Here is an 18806-nt window from a genome sequence, read left to right on the forward strand (position 1 = left end):
ATGAAAAGCATCAGGAGATATGAGGGAACCTTTGACACGTCATCAACTTTAAGTTCTCGTTGAGGCCACTAGAGACATAGTGGCCCACAAGTAAATTCAGGTAAATCCAGAAGTAACCCTATCAGTGCAGTGCAAATAGATGCCCCTATCAGTGCAGGGGCATCTCCTGTGATTGCTTAAGGAAGGGTAGCCCTAATCACATGCAGCTTGAGGTAAATTGTAGCCACAGTTCACATAGCAAGTAAGACTTGTAAACACACACATGTGAAGCTAATACAATAAAAATAAATAATAAAATAAAATGTTTATTCAGGTAAGGTACATACATTCAAGAGATTTTACATAATTTGATCGATTTATAGATGGAGCTAGTACATACAATGCCTAAAGCCACTATTACGCAAAGCGTTTCGGGCAGGAAAAACATTAATGACTAAACCTTAATACTAATTGAGTATAAATAATAAAATGTGTTGAGTACAAATAAAAATAAAGATAAAAAAGGGGGAAACATGGCTGAAAACGCAGCACAAATACAATTAGGTCGACAAACAGCGTTGTTTAAGAAAACAGACATGGGTTGACAATAGGGGGGTAAGGTAGGTTACAGGGAATTTATTAGGTAGTGCTTCGTTTTTATCTTAAACTGGTTGAGAGAGGTACAGTCTTTAACATGGTTGGGAAGGTCATTCCACATTCTGGGTCCCTTGATTTGTAGAGCATTTCTAGTTTGATTAAGTCGTACTCTTGGAATATCAAAACTGAATTTATTTCTGGTGTGGTGCTCATGGGATCTGTTACAACCTTCAATAAAGCTTTTGAGGTCAGGATTGGCATTACAGTTCAGCATTTTATATATATGTATAATATACATGAGAGAATGTGCAGTGACTTAATATCTAACATATTCAGAGATTTGAGTAGGGGTACCGAGTGATGTCTGGGGCCAGAGTTGGATATTGTCCTAATAGCAGCTTTGTGTTGAGTAATTAGAGGACGTAAATGATTTTGGGTAGTAGAACCCCAAGCACGAATACCATAGTTGAGATATGGATAGATGAGGGAGTAATAGAGCGTCACGAGGGCATGGCGGGGGACATAATATCTGATCTTAGAAAGAATGCCAACAGTTTTTGAAACTTTTTGATATACTAGTATTTAGAATGTGTCCCTGGAAATTCAGCTTGTGGTCAATGAGAACGCCAAGGAATTTGCCATCTAATTTGTTACAAATTTGGGTATTGTTTATTTTGAGATTTATTTGATTAGAGGATTTATTGCCAAACAGAATATAGAAAGTTTTGTCAATATTAAGGGTGAGTTTGTTGGCCGTTAGCTAAAGATGGACTTTATTTAGCTCAGTATTTACTGTGGCATTTAGAGCAAGGGGGTCAGGACTGGAGTAAATGAAGGTTGTGTTGTCAGCAAATAGAATTGGTTTGAGGTGTTGGGAGGCATTTGGAAGGTCATTAATGCAGATGAGAAAGAGGAGAGGGCCAAGTATGCTGCCCTGAGGAACACCGATGTTGATGCAATACGGAACACCGAACACTGATGAACACCGACGTTGATACAATACTGTACTAAAGATTGGAAAGATACACAAGCAAATGGGACCCCATGGGAAAAAGGATGGCCAACACTTATCTAGGAAAATCTGAGACTTGGCAAATTGGTGACTATGGAGCAGTCATCAGTAGAATGAGTGATGGCTTGTTGACATGGAAGCCAGCAGCTCCAGCGGTACTACCTCCTGATGATGAGCAGCAGTAACTGGTGGAGAGGATGGGGCATTGACCTAATTACTAGGTGGATTATTTGCTGTGTTGTTTGTTCTCTTTACTCTAGACCTTGCTGCTCTCTGTTTTGCTTTGCTTCTTTCTGGGGCTTGATTTCTTGGTGAGGGTAATCATGTATTCCCTGCTCTCTGCATCTCATTGAAGGAGGTCAAGTTTTGGCCTCCCTCTCCCAGTAATCTTTTAATGACTCGCAAGAGCTGATGCGACTTAACAATGTGGAGCTATCTTAGTGTGCGTAACAACAGGAAGCCACTTTTTGACCCTCCAGAAAAGTAATAATTGTAGCCAAATGTTGATCATTATAACTATGCATTATTCAGTATACTGTACCACAATAAAATGGTAGGCTCATTTTCATTTATTCAGTATCATATCATAAAGACAATGTCAACTTTAGTAATTGTTAAAATTCTAAAAATATTAATTTTAACACTTATTGCACTCCGTGGACTCGTACTTGAGCCCATAATTTTTCTCCCGATACCGAGCGGTGGACTCGTGCTTGTGTCCATCATTTTAAAATATTTGTTAAAATTTTATATTTTATCCGATCAATCTGGGAGTGGTTTCAAAATGAGCTCCTTTAGATTGCGCACAATTTGATACAATAATGATGATGTAGCCTGACAATTGAGGTCAGAACACTTGAAAAATTAGAAATACTTTTGTGGTCCAAATTTTAAAATATTTGTTAAAATTCCATTTATTGTACTATTGTTATGGGACTAGTGTTAAAATGCGCGCCTTTAGATTGTGAACAATTTGATACCAAAATGAAAGACGTAACACAAAAATTGATATCAGAACACTGGTAAGATTTAAATAAATTTGTGGTGATGAGCGTCCAAAATTTAAAATATTTGTTAAAATTCCATTTATTGTTCTATTATTATGGGACTAGTTTTAAAATATGCGCCTTTATAAAGCAATTTTATACCAAAATGAAAGACGTAACACGAAAATTGATGTTATCAAACTAAGTGAGTATACACATTAGGTTGCGATGTGCAAGTTGGTGCGCGTTCACAGGTAACAGTTGGCTGACTTTTGGCTTTGCTGCAGGGAGTCACGCCGGGCTTTTGGACCTTAAATGCATAAAGCCCTGTAGGGAATTCAGTTGCGAACACATTGATACCAAAACGAACGACGTAGCACGAGAATTAAGGTGTGAAATCTGAAACATAAGAACATAAGAACATAAGAACATAGGTAACTGCAGAAGGCCTATTGGCCCATACGAGGCAGCTCCTATTCTATAACCACCCAATCCCACTCATATACTTGTCCAACCCGTGCTTGAAACAATCGAGGGACCCCACCTCCACAATGTTACGCGGCAATTGGTTCCACAAATCAACAACCCTGTTACTGAACCAGTATTTACCCAAGTCTTTCCTAAATCTAAACTTATCCAATTTATATCCATTGTTTCGTGTTCTGTCCTGTGTTGATACTTTTAATACCCTATTAATATCCCCCCGGTTATGTCCATTCATCCACTTGTAAACCTCTATCATGTCACCCCTAACTCTTCGCCTTTCCAGTGAATGCAACTTAAGCTTTGTTAATCTTTCTTCATATGAAAGATTTCTAATTTGGGGAATTAACTTAGTCATCCTACGCTGGACACGTTCAAGTGAATTTATATCCATTCTATAATATGGCGACCAAAACTGAACTGCATAATCTAAATGGGGCCTAACTAGAGCAAGATATAGCTTGAGAACCACACCAGGTGTCTTGTTACTAACGCTGCGATTAATAAATCCAAGTGTCCGATTTGCCTTATTACGAACATTTATGCATTGATCCTTTTGTTTTAAATTCTTACTAATCATAACTCCCAGATCCCTTTCGCAATCCGACTTCGCAATCACAACACCATCTAGCTCGTATCTTGTAACTCTATCATCATTACCTAACCTCAGAACTTTACATTTATCAGCATTAAACTGCATCTGCCAATCCTTTGACCATTTCAAAACCCTATCTAGATCAACTTGGAGTGATAGTGAGTCCTCCTCCGAATTAATTTCCCTACCGATTTTCGTATCATCGGCAAATTTGCAAATGTTGCTACTCAAACCTGAATCTAAATCATTTATATATATTATAAACAACAGAGGTCCCAGGACAGAGCCTTGAGGCACTCCACTTACAACATTTTCCCACTCTGACTTGATTCCATTTATACTAACTCTCTGTTTCCTTTGGTATAGCCATGCCCTAATCCAGCTTAATATAGCACCCCCAATACCATGAGACTCTATTTTTTTAATCAGTCTTTCATGTGGCACTGTATCAAAAGCTTTGCTAAAGTCAAGGTATACAACATCACAATCCTTACCACTATCAACTGCCTCAACAATGCTAGAATAAAAAGATAACAAATTTGTTAAACATGAACGGCCATTTATAAAACCATGTTGCGACTCAATTATTAATTTATGTTTTTCAAGATGAAGACGAATTTTATTTGCTATTATAGATTCGAGTAACTTTCCCACAATAGACGTTAGGCTAATTGGTCGATAGTTAGACGCAAGTGATCTATCTCCTTTCTTAAAAACTGGTATCACATTAGCAACTTTCCAAAACTCTGGCACTCTGCCTGACTCTATTGATTTATTAAATATGGTTGACAGTGGGTCACAAAGCTCCTCTTTGCATTCTTTAAGCACCCTAGCAAACACTTCATCCGGCCCTGGGGATTTGTTTGGTTTGAGTTTTACTATTTAACATTAAATAGTATACATAGTTAAATAGTATTTAACATTAAACGAGTATACACATTTTACTGATTTTGTGCGCTCATGGGTAACTTTTGCCAACTTTAGGCTTGCTGCAGGGAGTCACGACGGGCTTTTGGACCTTATATGCATATACCCCTGTAGGGAATTCTATTGCGAACACAATGATATAAAAACGCACGACGTAGCACGAGAATTAAGGTGAAAAAACTGAAACGAGTATACACATTTCAGTGTCGCCGCACGCTCGCCTGCTCCGCCGGGAGCACGACATCAAAATCTGCGGTGCACCTGCACCGCGAGTGAAAGTATTAATACTGAGCCTATAAAAATAGAAGACAAAACAATTTACTGTACTTAATTTAATGTAGGGTCCCAGTCGTACAGATAGGATCATTTTCGACTCACAATAGGGAATTCCGGGTTTGAATCCTGGGTGGGGCAGAAATAATTGAGCACATGTCCTATCACCTAATGCATCTGTTCATCTAGCAGTAAATAGGTACCCAGGAACTAGTTAGCTTGTGGGGGTTCCATATTTCAGGGGAGGTGGGGGGTGAGCAGTTTGACCTTGGTGGGGACCTCAATATAAATATTCACTGTGTCAGGAGACAGGAAGCCAGAGTGCATGCATACATGTTTGGCTTTTATCGAGGTCCCCTCCAAAGCCGAATTACTGACCCCGTCCAGGATGCAACCCTACAACAACCTGACAACTCCTGAGTACCTACTCACTGCTAGATAAACAGAGGCATTAGGTGAAAGGAAATGTGCCCAACCATTTCTGTCCCGCCCAGGATTCAAAACCAGAATTATCGATTGTGTGTCGAGAATGAACCCAACTGTACTACCGGGACCCAATGTACATCTTACATCTTCATATAAGCCTAACATGTATTTATATATGCTGGCTTCCTGATCACAAGGAATTATTGTTATTAAGTTAAAATGATTAAATTATTAATTTAATGTTATCTACATTGTGTAAATCATGCTACTGGAGATAGAATAAACTTTTGTATGTTTTTAATTCATAATTCATATGAACCTCCTTGTAATTAAAAAATTATTGTGGCCGAATTCTTTACTGGAAAAAAAAGTAAATTTTAAAGCAAATTATAAATTCTTAACTTGCGAAGTAAAGAATCCCTCACCATCAGGTCGAGACGTTGCTTGAAGGACCTCATGGAGCCCGCATGATACACACTGGACCAGATACTCGATTGGATGAAGAACAGGATGACCAAGGTTGGTGAAATTATACACATTATAGTGCTAAAATATAAACAGTTTTACCCATTAAATTTTAATTTTTAGAAATAATAATTCCATTAATTCTTAAAGGTCTTTTATATCATATGTGGATCCCTGAGCCAACGAAGTAAATCATCATTTCTTAATTTTAGCAATTTTTCCCCAGTTTTCTGTGGGGAACCTCTATGGCTCCCTGGAGCTATTGGGCTAATATGCGATACATTATTCAGACAGTTCAGACAATGGTAGAACCCAATGGGGCCAGGTTCTGGCTCATGGTCCCCGGTAGGCAGAATTCCATTGAATAAAGCCCTGGTCTAATGTATCGCATATTAGCCCGATAGCTTCAGGTAGCCTCCGGGGCTCACCCAGAAAAGGGCTTTTCATTAAATTCATCGCTGGTTTTTTATACAATCAATGTGAATATGGTTATAATACTGTACATCTTTATGGATGTAATGGAGTAACCCAAGACCTATAGAAAAATTCTGCAGTCAGATTTAATTGTGATGAGGCTATCACTTACTAATGACTTACAAATATTGTCAGATCACAATTTAGTCTTTTCCGCCTTTGTTTGAATCTGTTTCTGGGCATTGTTCCTAGACAGAATAGCAGCAAAGGAGTTTGGCATGAGCTATTCCAGGAACTGGTTTACATGTGTAATATAGGTGTATATATTATATATACACCTATATTACATATAAGGTGTACACAATGTACATATGGGTATACAATATAATATATGCAATATACTGTATTATATTGTATGTCCATATACAGAAATTATGTACATATAATTGCTGCCTTTGTCAGTCATGTGTACATAAATCAAGTTATTCAACACAAAAATACATTATGTAAACTGATAAGTGACGTCATAAACATAATGATCCATCTTGATCACTCGAATCCACAGCCCTATACCTTGAGTCAACAAATTGCTTATCCTGTGATAGTGCACTCATTGACCCCTCTACCAAGCTACCGTGTACACCTACATTACCAGACAAATAGTTATTTATTATATTCTTCTTTTCCACATTGACAAAGTGACAATTTTGATGACAGATGCATATTTGCATATTTAGAGTTATTGCTGTTAATTTGGTAAAATAAAAGTAATCAAATTATGTATTTTGGACGGTAGATAGTGAATTTTCAATTGTATCAGCTGGAATTAAAGTACCTTATCCCTTTACAGGAAAACTGAACTAACTTTGCAATGTTTCAAAATTTGCGTTTCAATTGTAGTGAGCAGTATTATATTAAAGAATAGTACAAACTTCTTGACAAATAATTTTTTCTGTGAAATTAAAGTGTTGTACATTTTTAGTGAGTAGTTAATTTACATGAAATTTGTTAAATGTAATTGTATCATAATACTGTAGCATAGATTAATGTTCATAATTGACTATATTTGTTTCAACATTTTACAGAAAGTGAATTGTCAGAAAATGCTCCAACAATTGAGCTGGCAGGTGTAGACGGGAATGATGGATTGCAAGAACTGCGAGTGTTGGAGATGGGAACCCTGAAGCAGGAACCATTAGATTATGAGCTTAAGAAAGAAGAGGAGGTTGACCCCAATAAGCGAAAACTGCCACCCAGACGGAGAGGATTACGGTAAGTTGAATGCTGTTGTTCTGGAAGCACTTGTCCCACTGGGTAGAAATGCTTTACTGTATAGTATATAGATAAAGTAAACACTTCTTGTGAACAGGACTCCTATGATACTGTACTTTGCTGGAAACTTTAAATGTTTTATATAGGTGCATTGCAATACTGAAAATATGGAATATTCTTGTAAGGAGTATTCATATAGTATTAGAATTACTGTACAAATACTTTAGCAGGTTTTACAAATTATTATTGAAATCATATAAAGATTATTAGTATAATTTTTTGTAGTGGTATACAGTATTATGATTTAATTTAAGATATGAGAAAATGATTCAAGCCTTAAAGAAGCGCGAAAATGACGATGATGACTTCTCTATGGGTGAGGAAGATGACTTTTCCCCCGACTACCTGACATATCGTCGACCACCACCTGCACCGCGAACAAGAGGAACATCAGGGCCAGGCAAACGAGGTAGTGAAACTTTTATTATACCACCCAGTGTAAAGTGTGTAGAGACAACCTTATTGAGTGTAATGCCTTTATTAATGTTACAAGTACAGTGGATTCCCACTTGAATGGAACTGAGTACTGTATACTGGAGAGCTGGAAGTAATAGAAGCATTCTGTTACAGTAGTATCGTATGATTGCATTGATCAATTGCAACAAGAAAAATGTAGGACTTTTGGTAGACTGCACACATGTATTTGTTGGGCTATAATTCTGTAATTCATCAATAAATGGTGGTTTCTCCTTGTTGGGGACAGTGAATCTGTCAGCCCTAGTCAAAGGTGAGGTAGTCCTTGCTAACCATGACCCAGTGATGATGTGCTCATTCTGGGTCATGAGCACATCCTTTTTAAAGGCTGTCTTTATTGGCCTTCACTTCTGGTTGTTGGGTTGTGAACTTCATGTTTCTCTGGAAGTAGAAATTCTGTTTTTTTGGTCTTGTGATGTAAATCATCATATTCATCTTCAGCTTTCAGTGCCCCTTATAGCAAAGAGTATGACCACAGGTTTCCAGAAGGGTCCTTTCATGAATGAAGCTTGCTCAGGTGGGGTTTCCATCATGTTTTCTATCCAGTGACGGTAATGCAGTACCCTGGTGTGGTACTCAAGGTTTGGAAAGTTCCAGGTGGGACCCAGGTGGGACCCATTTGAGGGACACACCAGAATGAGATGTTATATTTTAATTAACACTGAATTTTTCATAATTTTTGTAAAATAAATTACTATCATGTAGTACAATCTGATTTTGTCAGTAATTTGCTTTGTATTTTATTGGAAGTGTTATTAGAAGTATTTTCATATAATTTTGGTATTATGTAAGAATTCTCTTAATAGGGCGCCCAAGGAAGCATTGGCCATGTTCTTCAACGATGATCAAGTTGGAGCCAGACAATCAGCACCACATTCTAGGAGGAGCCATGGATACTGCCCATATGACTGAGGTTGGTGCCAGTGACTTGGTCACTAGCATGACAGATGGAGAATTAACAGATGCAGAAAAGCACAACTTGCTTATCACATTCCAAAGGCCTGAGACCGGGGAGATGGTGATCACCATGCTTCCACCGCCACCAACAGCTCAGCATCAGGGTGAATTCCATGACCATACAACTACAGGTCAGTCTCATGTTGTTTATATCTTCAGTATTTGTTCAGTGTCTCAGTTAAGTATCCTATCTTCCAGTTATTTTTGTACTACTGTACTTATGAAACTACTAAAGCACATCAGTGCTAAAGAGGAGGTGGTTAATGACAGATTCTCATAGATGAAAATGTCCGTACCAGTAGTTCTCAACCATTTTGAACTTATGTCCCTATTTTCTAATACTCAACAGACCTGCAACCTCCTGCCACATAAGTTCATAATTTAAACAAATTGCTTAATTGGGATACTCTCCACTTGCTTATTTTTGATGATTAATGATAATAATAATAATTGTTATTTACAAGAAGGTACAATGGGTTTGTGAGTTTACATAAGATTTGTATTTTTACATTCTTGCAAAGAAACTAACACACACATAACATTTTGGGCAGCTCTTAAATCTAAAATATCAGGTAAGATGATAAGGTACAATGTGGCAAAAATTTATATCAACATATACCTACAATACAAGTTGACAGGTGATTACACTGATGACGAGATATGTATCAAGTACAGTGGCACCTCGACTTACGATAATTTCGAGTTACGATGTAAATTTGATCGAAAAATGCGACACAACTTACAATAGTGTCGTCGACTAACAATATTTGTTGGTACACGTTTGGGCCGAACGAGCGCGTGGTTCCCGGTCATGCAGGCCGACCTGCCTCAGTTTACTAGAGCTGCCCGCTTAGTGACGATCATGCCTGTAAGAAATTCCGTTTTAGTGGTGATTTTTTGCTTTTCAAACATAAAACTGATTATTATATATCACGCCATGGGTCGCAAGAAAGTCAGTGGTAAGGTTCAACCTAAGAAAATAGTTGTGAGTAGAGGCAGTAGAGGATGTCCCTTCCTCATTAAGAAAATGTGTGAAGCATGGGAAGAACTGCAAAGCTTTGTTGAAAAAACTCCCCCAGATAAAGCTGTAGCAGGCCATTGCATTGACCTTTAAATGACAATGTGATGTCTTACTACAGACAAGTGTTAAAATGTAGGGAAAAACAAGTGTCTTTAGACAGATTCTTAGTAAGACAAGCAAGCAGTGAGCCACAAGCAGGTCCTAGTGGTATGCAGGCAAAACATGCCAGAGAGTGTATCCCAGAAAAGTCATCACTGCCTGATGTTATAATGGAAGGGGACTCCTCTTCCAAACAGTAACACCTCTACTCCTCCCCCTGCATCACCATCTTCCATACGCCATCAAGAGTCCTCCATAAAGGTAAGATAAACATATGTATTGTATTGTAGTTAGAGAAAAAAATTGTATTCAATATAAAATGTATTTGTAAGTTAATATTTTGGAGGGCAGGAAACGGATTAATTCAAATTCCTTTATTTCTTACGGGAAAAATTGCTTCAACTTAGGATACGTCTCTGGGAACGGATTACCATCGTAAATCGAGGCCCCACTGTACTAATGTTAGTCTTCACTGACGAAGGGACATCCTCTACTGCCTCTACAGTACTAACAACTATTTTCTTAGGTTGAACCTTACCACTGGCTTTCTTGGGACCTATGGCAAGATATATAATAACAACTTTTATGCTCAAATGGCCAAAAATCCGACAAAAAACTGTAAATCCTTGTGAAGAATTCAGGTGGGATAGTCACTGGGCGCGATTGCCGTGCCACCATGCGCTAGTCGACCTGTAAGCGTATCAACACCCTCGTCTTCCGAGGTAACCCTCGCATTCCGAGGCAAATTTTCCGAGCAAATCCTGCTCGTATTCCCAAAAACTCGTATACATACAGGGACACTCGTATTCCGAGGTACCACAGTGTGTATATGTATATATGTATGTGTGTGAGTATATATATATATATGTATGTATGTATATATATATATATATATATATATATATATATATATATATATATATATATATATATATATATATATATATATATATATATATATATATATATGTCGTACCTAGTTGCCAGAACGCACTTCTCAGCCTACTATGCAAGGCCCGATTTGCCTAATAAGCCAAGTTTTCATGAATTAACTGTCTTTCGTCTACCTAACCTACCTAACCTAACCGAACCTAACTTTTTCGGCTACCTAACCTAACCTAACCAATAAAGATAGGTTAGGTTAGGTTAGGTAGGGTTGGTTAGGTTCGGTCATATATCTACGTTAATTTTAACTCCAATCAAAAAAAATTGACCTCATACATAATGAAATGGGAAGCTTTATCATTTCATAAGAAAACAATTTGAGAAAATATATTAATTCATGAAAACTTGGCTTATTAGGCAAATCGGGCCTTGCATAGTAGGCCGAGAAGTGCATTCTGGCTACTAGGTACGACATATATATATATATATTTATATATATATATATATATATATATATATATATATATATATATATATATATATATATATATATATAATAAATAATATGAACAGTACTGTAATTCACTTTATTTTTAAGTTTTATTTGTCATTTTCAGAAGGTACTCAGACAGAAGAGGATATGGATCTTACAACTGGTAAGTTAATTTTATTTATACATTATTATATTGAGTAAAATATTGTGAATTTCTTTTTCTGAGACATCACATTCTGTTGCCTCCTAAGGTAAGATCTACATGTGTCTATTGACCAAAATCACAAACAGTCAAGTAGGATGATATTCTAGCACCAGGTGCCTCAGAGAGTTTCAGAACATCCTTGCTGGGTGATAATGGGTGCTTGAGAGCCACTGGAAATCACTCAGACTTGCTCAGAATGATGAAGAGAGGTACATTCATTAAAACTCAAAGAAATAATAATAATATAATAATTCGTTGTGTTGGAGACAGGCAGCCATAGTGTATTCATATACATCAGGCTTATGTTGAGGTCCCCACCCAAGGTCGAATGACTGACCCCCTGCCCAGATTGCATCCCCACAACAAGTTGACTAACTCTTGAGTTCCTACTCATTGCTAGGTGAACAGATGCATTAGGTGTCATCAGTTTCATCAAGGGAAGGTAGTAAAGAACATTAATCTGTTCAGTCCCTACAGGAGCCGCAACTACCCAGAGAGACTTGTTGGGCTCCGATTGCCCAGTTAACACTTTTGCTCATCTGGCATGTGCGCCCAAACCCACCCCAAGGTGGGCCTGGCGTTTCCTGGGAGCACTCACCCACACTAACATATGTACTCTTTCCAGTGTTCTGACCTCAATTTTCGAGCTACGTCGTTCATTTAAGTATCCAATTGTTCACAATCTAAAGGTGCGCATTATAAAACTAGTCCTTAATAATTGAACAATAAAAGAAATTTTAACAAATACAGTACTAGTATATTTTGGATGCTCATCACCACAAGTATTTATAATCTTTCCAGTGTTCTGACCTCAATTGTTGTGCTACATCGTTCATTATGGTATCAAATTATTCACAATCTAAAGGTGTGCATTATAAACTAGTCCCATAATAATCGAATAATAAATTTAATTTTACCAAATATTTTTAATTTTTGGATGCTCATCACCACACAAGTATTTATAATCTTTCCAGTGTTCTGACCTCAATTGTTGTGCTATGTCATTCATTTTGGCATGAAATCGTTTATATTGCGCATTTTAAAACTAGTCCCATAATAATTGAACAATAAATGCAATCTTAACAAATATTTAAAAATTTTGCGCAGCATGCGTCACCAGCAGACATCCGTTAATTTATTTATTGACACAGACTGCGTCGCCGCTGGACGAAAGTGTTAAGAAGAATTGAGCCTACTTTGGCACACCAAGTCGCATTTTTATTCTAAATGTTCATATTGAAACTACTCACCAAGTACTTCACATTTGAGTGCTAGATTCCCCTCAACACTGATACAGGCGCTGTGCATCTATCAGCATCTTGCTACTTCTTACTGGTTCTAGGATGCTAGAACTAACAGTTGTGAATTACTGGTCACCAGCTTGTTTTGACAGATTTCTACCATCCAAGCATCACTCATTATGGTATGAAGAAAGGGACTCTTGAAACACCAACATTTTTTCTAGCTAGTACAAAAAAAAAATAAAATAAAATAGGAATATTATATACTGTGTCTAACACTGCCTCTTAACTATGTAATGGCATAGAAATCACTACTTGATAATTTGGCACTTAGGTCCTATTGTCACCATTTATCTATTCTGTAATACACAAATATATTTATCATTTTCACTCATTGGAAGATAAGTGAATGGTTATACTGTAATCAATGTAAATAAATCTCCTTTCAGAAAGCTATGCATAGACATCAAACTTTATATCTTTATCTCTCTCTCTAATGCAAATATTATATTAAATATTTTTCTTAAGGGCACTGCATTAAAATTCATCTGAAGAACACTAATAATTGTATCCCCAATAAGGAATTATTTCCTCAGACTGTGCCCATTCACTTGGGGTGGATGGTAGAGCGACCGTCTCGCTTCGTGCAGGTCGGCGTTTAATCCCCTACCATCCAAGTGGTTGGGCACCATTCCTTTTCCCTGTCCCATCCCAAATACTTATCCTGATCCTTTCCAAGTGCTATATAGCCGTAATGGCTTGGCACTTTCTCCTGATAGTTCCTTTCCCTGTCCACAGGTTGTCCTGACTAGGCTCTTCCATCATCCCATTGCTGCATCTCACAGCTTCGCGCATTATATCGCAAGCTTTGTTTTCTTAATTCAGCTGAATGTATGCTACCATGACCAATTGACACTGCCCAGTTCATTCTGTATTTGTTGTCAGCACCTCAAACACAATAAAAAATCTGTTATTCACATAGGTCTCTCTAAGAGGAATAACTGTCACTTGTTCTGGTTCTTATCATAGAGCTTGTTACACCATCCTCACACTGCATAATTCATTTGAATTATTCTACCCCTTTATTTGGCTACTGCTACTTCAATGAATGTTCACTATGATTTGCTCACATCATAGCATAGTTAATTTATGTATTCTACCCTCTTGCATGGACCAAACAGTTACTGCTCACTTAAGTTTAAATGCTCCCTCCACAGCTTAACACCAGAACTACTGCAGTTAACACACTTCTCATTTACCCATTTCCAAGGGCTACTATAATTAGTGTCCAGTTAAGGAATATACCATCAATGTATTGGAAAGTGTAGCATACGCTCTTTGCAGTGTTCTTTATGTGGTCCTCAGGTGGCAGTTTCTATCCAGAACCCTCCCATAGACCTCCTCTCTATCAGATTTGATACATAAGTGAAAATAAATACCCATTTTAGCAGGGAAACACACTGTACAACCTAGACATACAATTTTTAGAAATAATTATTATTTGATATACTATTGGTATTATATTTTTCTTATTCTTTACAATAATGTTCATTTATTAACACAACACAACACTAAAATTACTGTACATGAGATTGGCAAGGTCAGTTTTGACTGCCTGCTGCTGAGGCTTTGCTGGTTGAAGGCCCTTGGTTTCTTGTGAGCATAGGTCTTCCAGTGTTATTAAGCAATCCAGCAAAAACTCCCAGTATCCCAGATTTCTGTCCAAGTTGTTGAAGTTTTGCAGACAAAAACTTGGATTTGATTTTGGCTGGATTACCCAAAAGTCCAGGTTAATGGGGTCCAGATTAGTGAGCTCTTGCAGTATAGTTTACCTTGCTTTCTTTGATTTCATTAATTTCTCATACAGTAATGGATTGTTTTGTTTCACCTTTTTTCTCGGTCAGTTCATCTTTATTGTAAGGCAATCTTTGATCCCATATGTGTGTCCCTAACCTCTTTAACCCTTAAACTACACAACACGTCATATGACGTGTTGAGTAACTTACGCCAAATTGCGCAACACGGGAGCCGGTCGGCCGAGCGGACAGCACACTGGACTTGTGATCCTGTGGTCGCGGGTTCGATCCCGGGTGCCGGCGAGAAACAATGGGCAGAGTTTCTTTGACCCTATTCCCCTGTTACCTAGCAGTTAAATAGGTAACTGGGTGTTAGCCAGCTGTCACGGGCTGCTTCCTGGGGGTGGAGGCCTGGTCGAGGACCGGGCTGCGGGGACACTAAAAAGCCCCGAAATCATCTCAAGATAATGTCATATGACGTGATGGAGTACCGCGCAAGATTTGAATGGCCAGCGAGGTAGGGGAGGGGGGCCATACGCTGCCTAAGGGCTACAGTAAACAGCCGCCATTTTGTAAAAAAAATCCTGCTCTCGCCACCAACGCGTGGGAGGCCTTAGTTACCCAGCAGTCACCATGGCGAGTGCATGGCCAAACGCCTCCCGGGCACACAGCACGCAGTCACTTACTCAAGAGCAAATAACCAGTGAATTATTTTCTGATGATGAGGAAAGTGATTTTGATGACTCTGACATTGATAAGGACTACACACAATTGACTGATGATAGTAGCACAGACAGTGAATATGAGATACAGCCTGCTCCCAGGGCGAGGCCTACATGCTCACCAGTTCCACCTCGCCCAGTGTCTACTCTAATTCACTCACGACCACACAGTTCTTGTACTTATTTAGAGTATGAGGATATTTTGGGTGATGAGTCAGAGGAAGGTGACTCTTTTTTCTGGTTTTAGTGAAGTGGATTCAGAGCATAGTACTACCAGGGTACCCAGGGAGCCGGTCGGCCAAGCAGACAGCACGCTGGACTTGTGATCCTGTGGTCCTGGGTTCGATCCCATACGTCGGCGAGAAACAATGGGCAGAGTTTCTTTCACCCTATGCCCCTGTTACCTAGCAGTAAAATAGGTACCTGGGTGTTAGTCAGCTGTCACGGCCTGCTTCCTGGGGGGGTGGAGGCCTGGTTGAAGACCGGGCCGCGGGGACACTAAAAAGCCCTGAAATCATCTCAAGATAACCTGAAGATAACCATGCCTGTCGCTAGTGCCAGTGGTGTTACCAAGCGAGATTTTGTTGTGTCAGCAGCATCTCGCCCAGCCAAGCGCCGCCGCATGGCACCACATGAAGAACCAAGACCCTCATGTTCACGTGATTTTACCTCATGTTCACGTAGCACCCATACATTGCCTAGACGGGCTTCACTCCTGGTCCATGGTGTGCAACAATTTCTCGCCGTCGTGCCGCTGTTTCGTCTCGCAGGGCACCAGGTGTACTTGTGTGGAGTGATGGTGACGCTTTTGTTCCTGTAATTTATGCCTTTGACAATAAAGACGTTGGGATTACAGACCTTTTCCCCTGATACTGATGAGGACATGCGGGAAATAGACTATTTTATAGCATTTTATGATGAGACGCTCATGGAATATATTGTACATCAAACGAACCTTCATGCGGCTCATCTCATTGGAAAAAATATAACAGAATTTTCACGATTACAGTGTTGGAAAAACACTACTGTAGGTGAAATGTATGTATTTTTGGCACTATGTATGTTGATGAAACTGTTAAACACGCTGTCAGAGATTATTGGATTATTACCAGACTGTTCCAACACCTTTGTTTGGGAAATACATGTCCCAAGACAGGTTTCAGATACTCCTCAGGTGTCTTCATTTTGCAAGTAATGAAGACTAGACAGAGGATGATAGACTTTCGAGAGTCAGGCACATTATGAATGAAGTAATTGGAAAGTACAGAGATTTCTATGTACCAGCACAGAAGCTGGCAATTGACGAATTCCTTGTGCTTTTCAAAGGATGTGTTGCCTTCAAGCAGTATATTCCCTCCAAACACAACAGATTTGGATTTAAATTCTTTGTTCTTTGTGATTGTGAAACTGGATACGTGTTACACATGATTCTGTATTCTGCTAGCAATGTAGACATTCCTGGTAACGACCAACATGGTTTCTCAGGTAGTGTGGTGAAGTCATTGATGGCACCATGGATGAACAAGGGCCACATTTTATACACGGATAACTACTATACAAGTCCTTGCTAGCTAGGTTCTTGATTGAAAATAGAACTGGAATGGTTGGCACAGTAAAGCCAAGTAAAAGGGAAATGCCAGTGTTTGACAGTAATTTTAAAGTTGGTGACTGCCAGCTAAGAAAAAGTGATCAAATACTCTCAGTTAGGTGGAAAGACAAGAGAGAAGTGAACTTGCTGACAACCATTCATGATGGTACAATGGTGAACAGTGGCAAGGTGAACTGAGTAACGCAAGAACCAGTATATAAACCAGATTGTGTTCTTGATTATAATATCAACATGCATTTGGTTGATAAATCTGACATGATGGTGGGCACTGTCGAGTGTGTTAGGAAAACATTGAAGTGGACAAAAAAAGTGTTTTTCCATCATGTTGACATAAGCATGCTGAGTAGCTACAATATGTATCTGATGGAAACTGGACGTAAACAAAGTTTCCATTCATTTGGTTTAACACTTGTGACACAGTTACTAACAAAGTTTAGCAAAGATGTTCCTGGCATACAAAGACCCATCATGAACCCAGTGTTGCAGCATGCTGCTACACCCAGGCTCACTTCCATGGAGGACTTTCAAGTACACAGACTAAAACATTTGCCACCAGCTGGAAAGCGTGCAATAGGCCAACGTGATTGCTTAGTTTGCAGAACAAAAAAAAAAGAGAACAGAAACGTAAACTGGTGCAAACATGGTGTGAAGGGTGTGCAGTCCCATTGTGTGCTGTCAACTGCTTCAATGACTATAGCTGTCTCCAAGACTTGTAAATATGCAATAATAGTGCAAAAACCTGTAAATAGTGCGTGGATGTGTGTAAATAATTATAATGAAAAATGTGAACACATATTATATTGGCGTAATTGAAAACATTTGTGTGCACATGTGTATACTCATGTATGCAAGTTGTATTATCATTGAACATGAAGTAACATTATATGCAACACAATTAGTGAAAAAAAATTGTGATAAAATATGCCTAGACACTGTATATAATGCGGCAAAAATAAATTTGTGGCAACTCTGGCTGCTTGAAGACCTCGCGCGACGCCTCCGGGACGCACCTTGCATGAGCAATCATGCAGGGTGTGACGTCATCGCTCATATTGTCGGCTCATTTACATCATTGGTAAGTACAATTAAATTTTTCTTTCTCATGGTCAGGGAACACAAATTAGCAGGTTAGGAAGATTTTTTTTTTTTTATGTGCCTGTGGGTGACAAAGGCTAAATAGCCCTTAGCAACACAAGGGTTACCTGATTGATACCTGGTTGATGGGGTTCTGGGAGTTCTTCTACTCCCCAAGCCCGGCCCGAGGCCAGGCTTGACTTGGGAGAGTTTGGTCCACTAGGCTGTTGCTTGGAGCGGCCCGCAGACCCACATACCCACCACAGCCCGGTTGGTCCAGCACTTCTTGGAGGAAACAATCTAGTTTCCTCTTGAAGATGTCCACAGTTGTTCCGGCAATATTTCTTATGCTCGCTAGGAGGGTGTTGAACAACCGTGGACCTCTGATGTTTATACAGTGTTCTCTGATTGTGCCTATGGCACCCCTGCTCTTCACTGGTTCTATTCTGCATTTTCTTCCATATCGTTCACTTCCAGTACGTTGTTATTTTACTGTGTAGATTTGGTACTTGGCCCTCCAGTATCTTCCATGTGTATATTATTTGATATCTCTCTTGTCTTCTTTCTAGTGAGTACATTTGGAGGGCTTTGAGATGATCCCAATAATTTAGGTGCTTTATCGCGTCTATGCGTGTCATATATGTTCTCTGTATTCCCTCTATTTCAGCAATCTCTCCTGCTCTGAAGGGGAAAGTGAGTACTGAGCAGTACTCAAAACGGGACAACACAAGTGACTTGAAG

The 18806-nt window shown here is 38.9% G+C and overlaps 1 protein-coding gene across 1 annotated transcript in view; it reads left to right on the plus strand.

Moving 5' to 3' along the window:
* LOC123755356 (zinc finger protein 729) overlaps positions 1 to 18806 on the plus strand; it is a gene marked incomplete at its 3' end in the record, with an annotated part of 39143 nt that overhangs the window by 15728 nt on the left and 4609 nt on the right. Inside the window, 5 exon segments of the mRNA XM_045737901.2 lie at positions 5710 to 5797; positions 7243 to 7429; positions 7744 to 7898; positions 8770 to 9051; positions 11543 to 11581. Coding sequence (XP_045593857.2) covers positions 5710 to 5797; positions 7243 to 7429; positions 7744 to 7898; positions 8770 to 9051; positions 11543 to 11581 — 751 coding nt within the window.

The sequence above is a fragment of the Procambarus clarkii genome, chromosome 20 (assembly GCF_040958095.1).
Source record: "Procambarus clarkii isolate CNS0578487 chromosome 20, FALCON_Pclarkii_2.0, whole genome shotgun sequence".
Taxonomy (NCBI): Eukaryota; Metazoa; Arthropoda; class Malacostraca; order Decapoda; family Cambaridae; genus Procambarus; species Procambarus clarkii.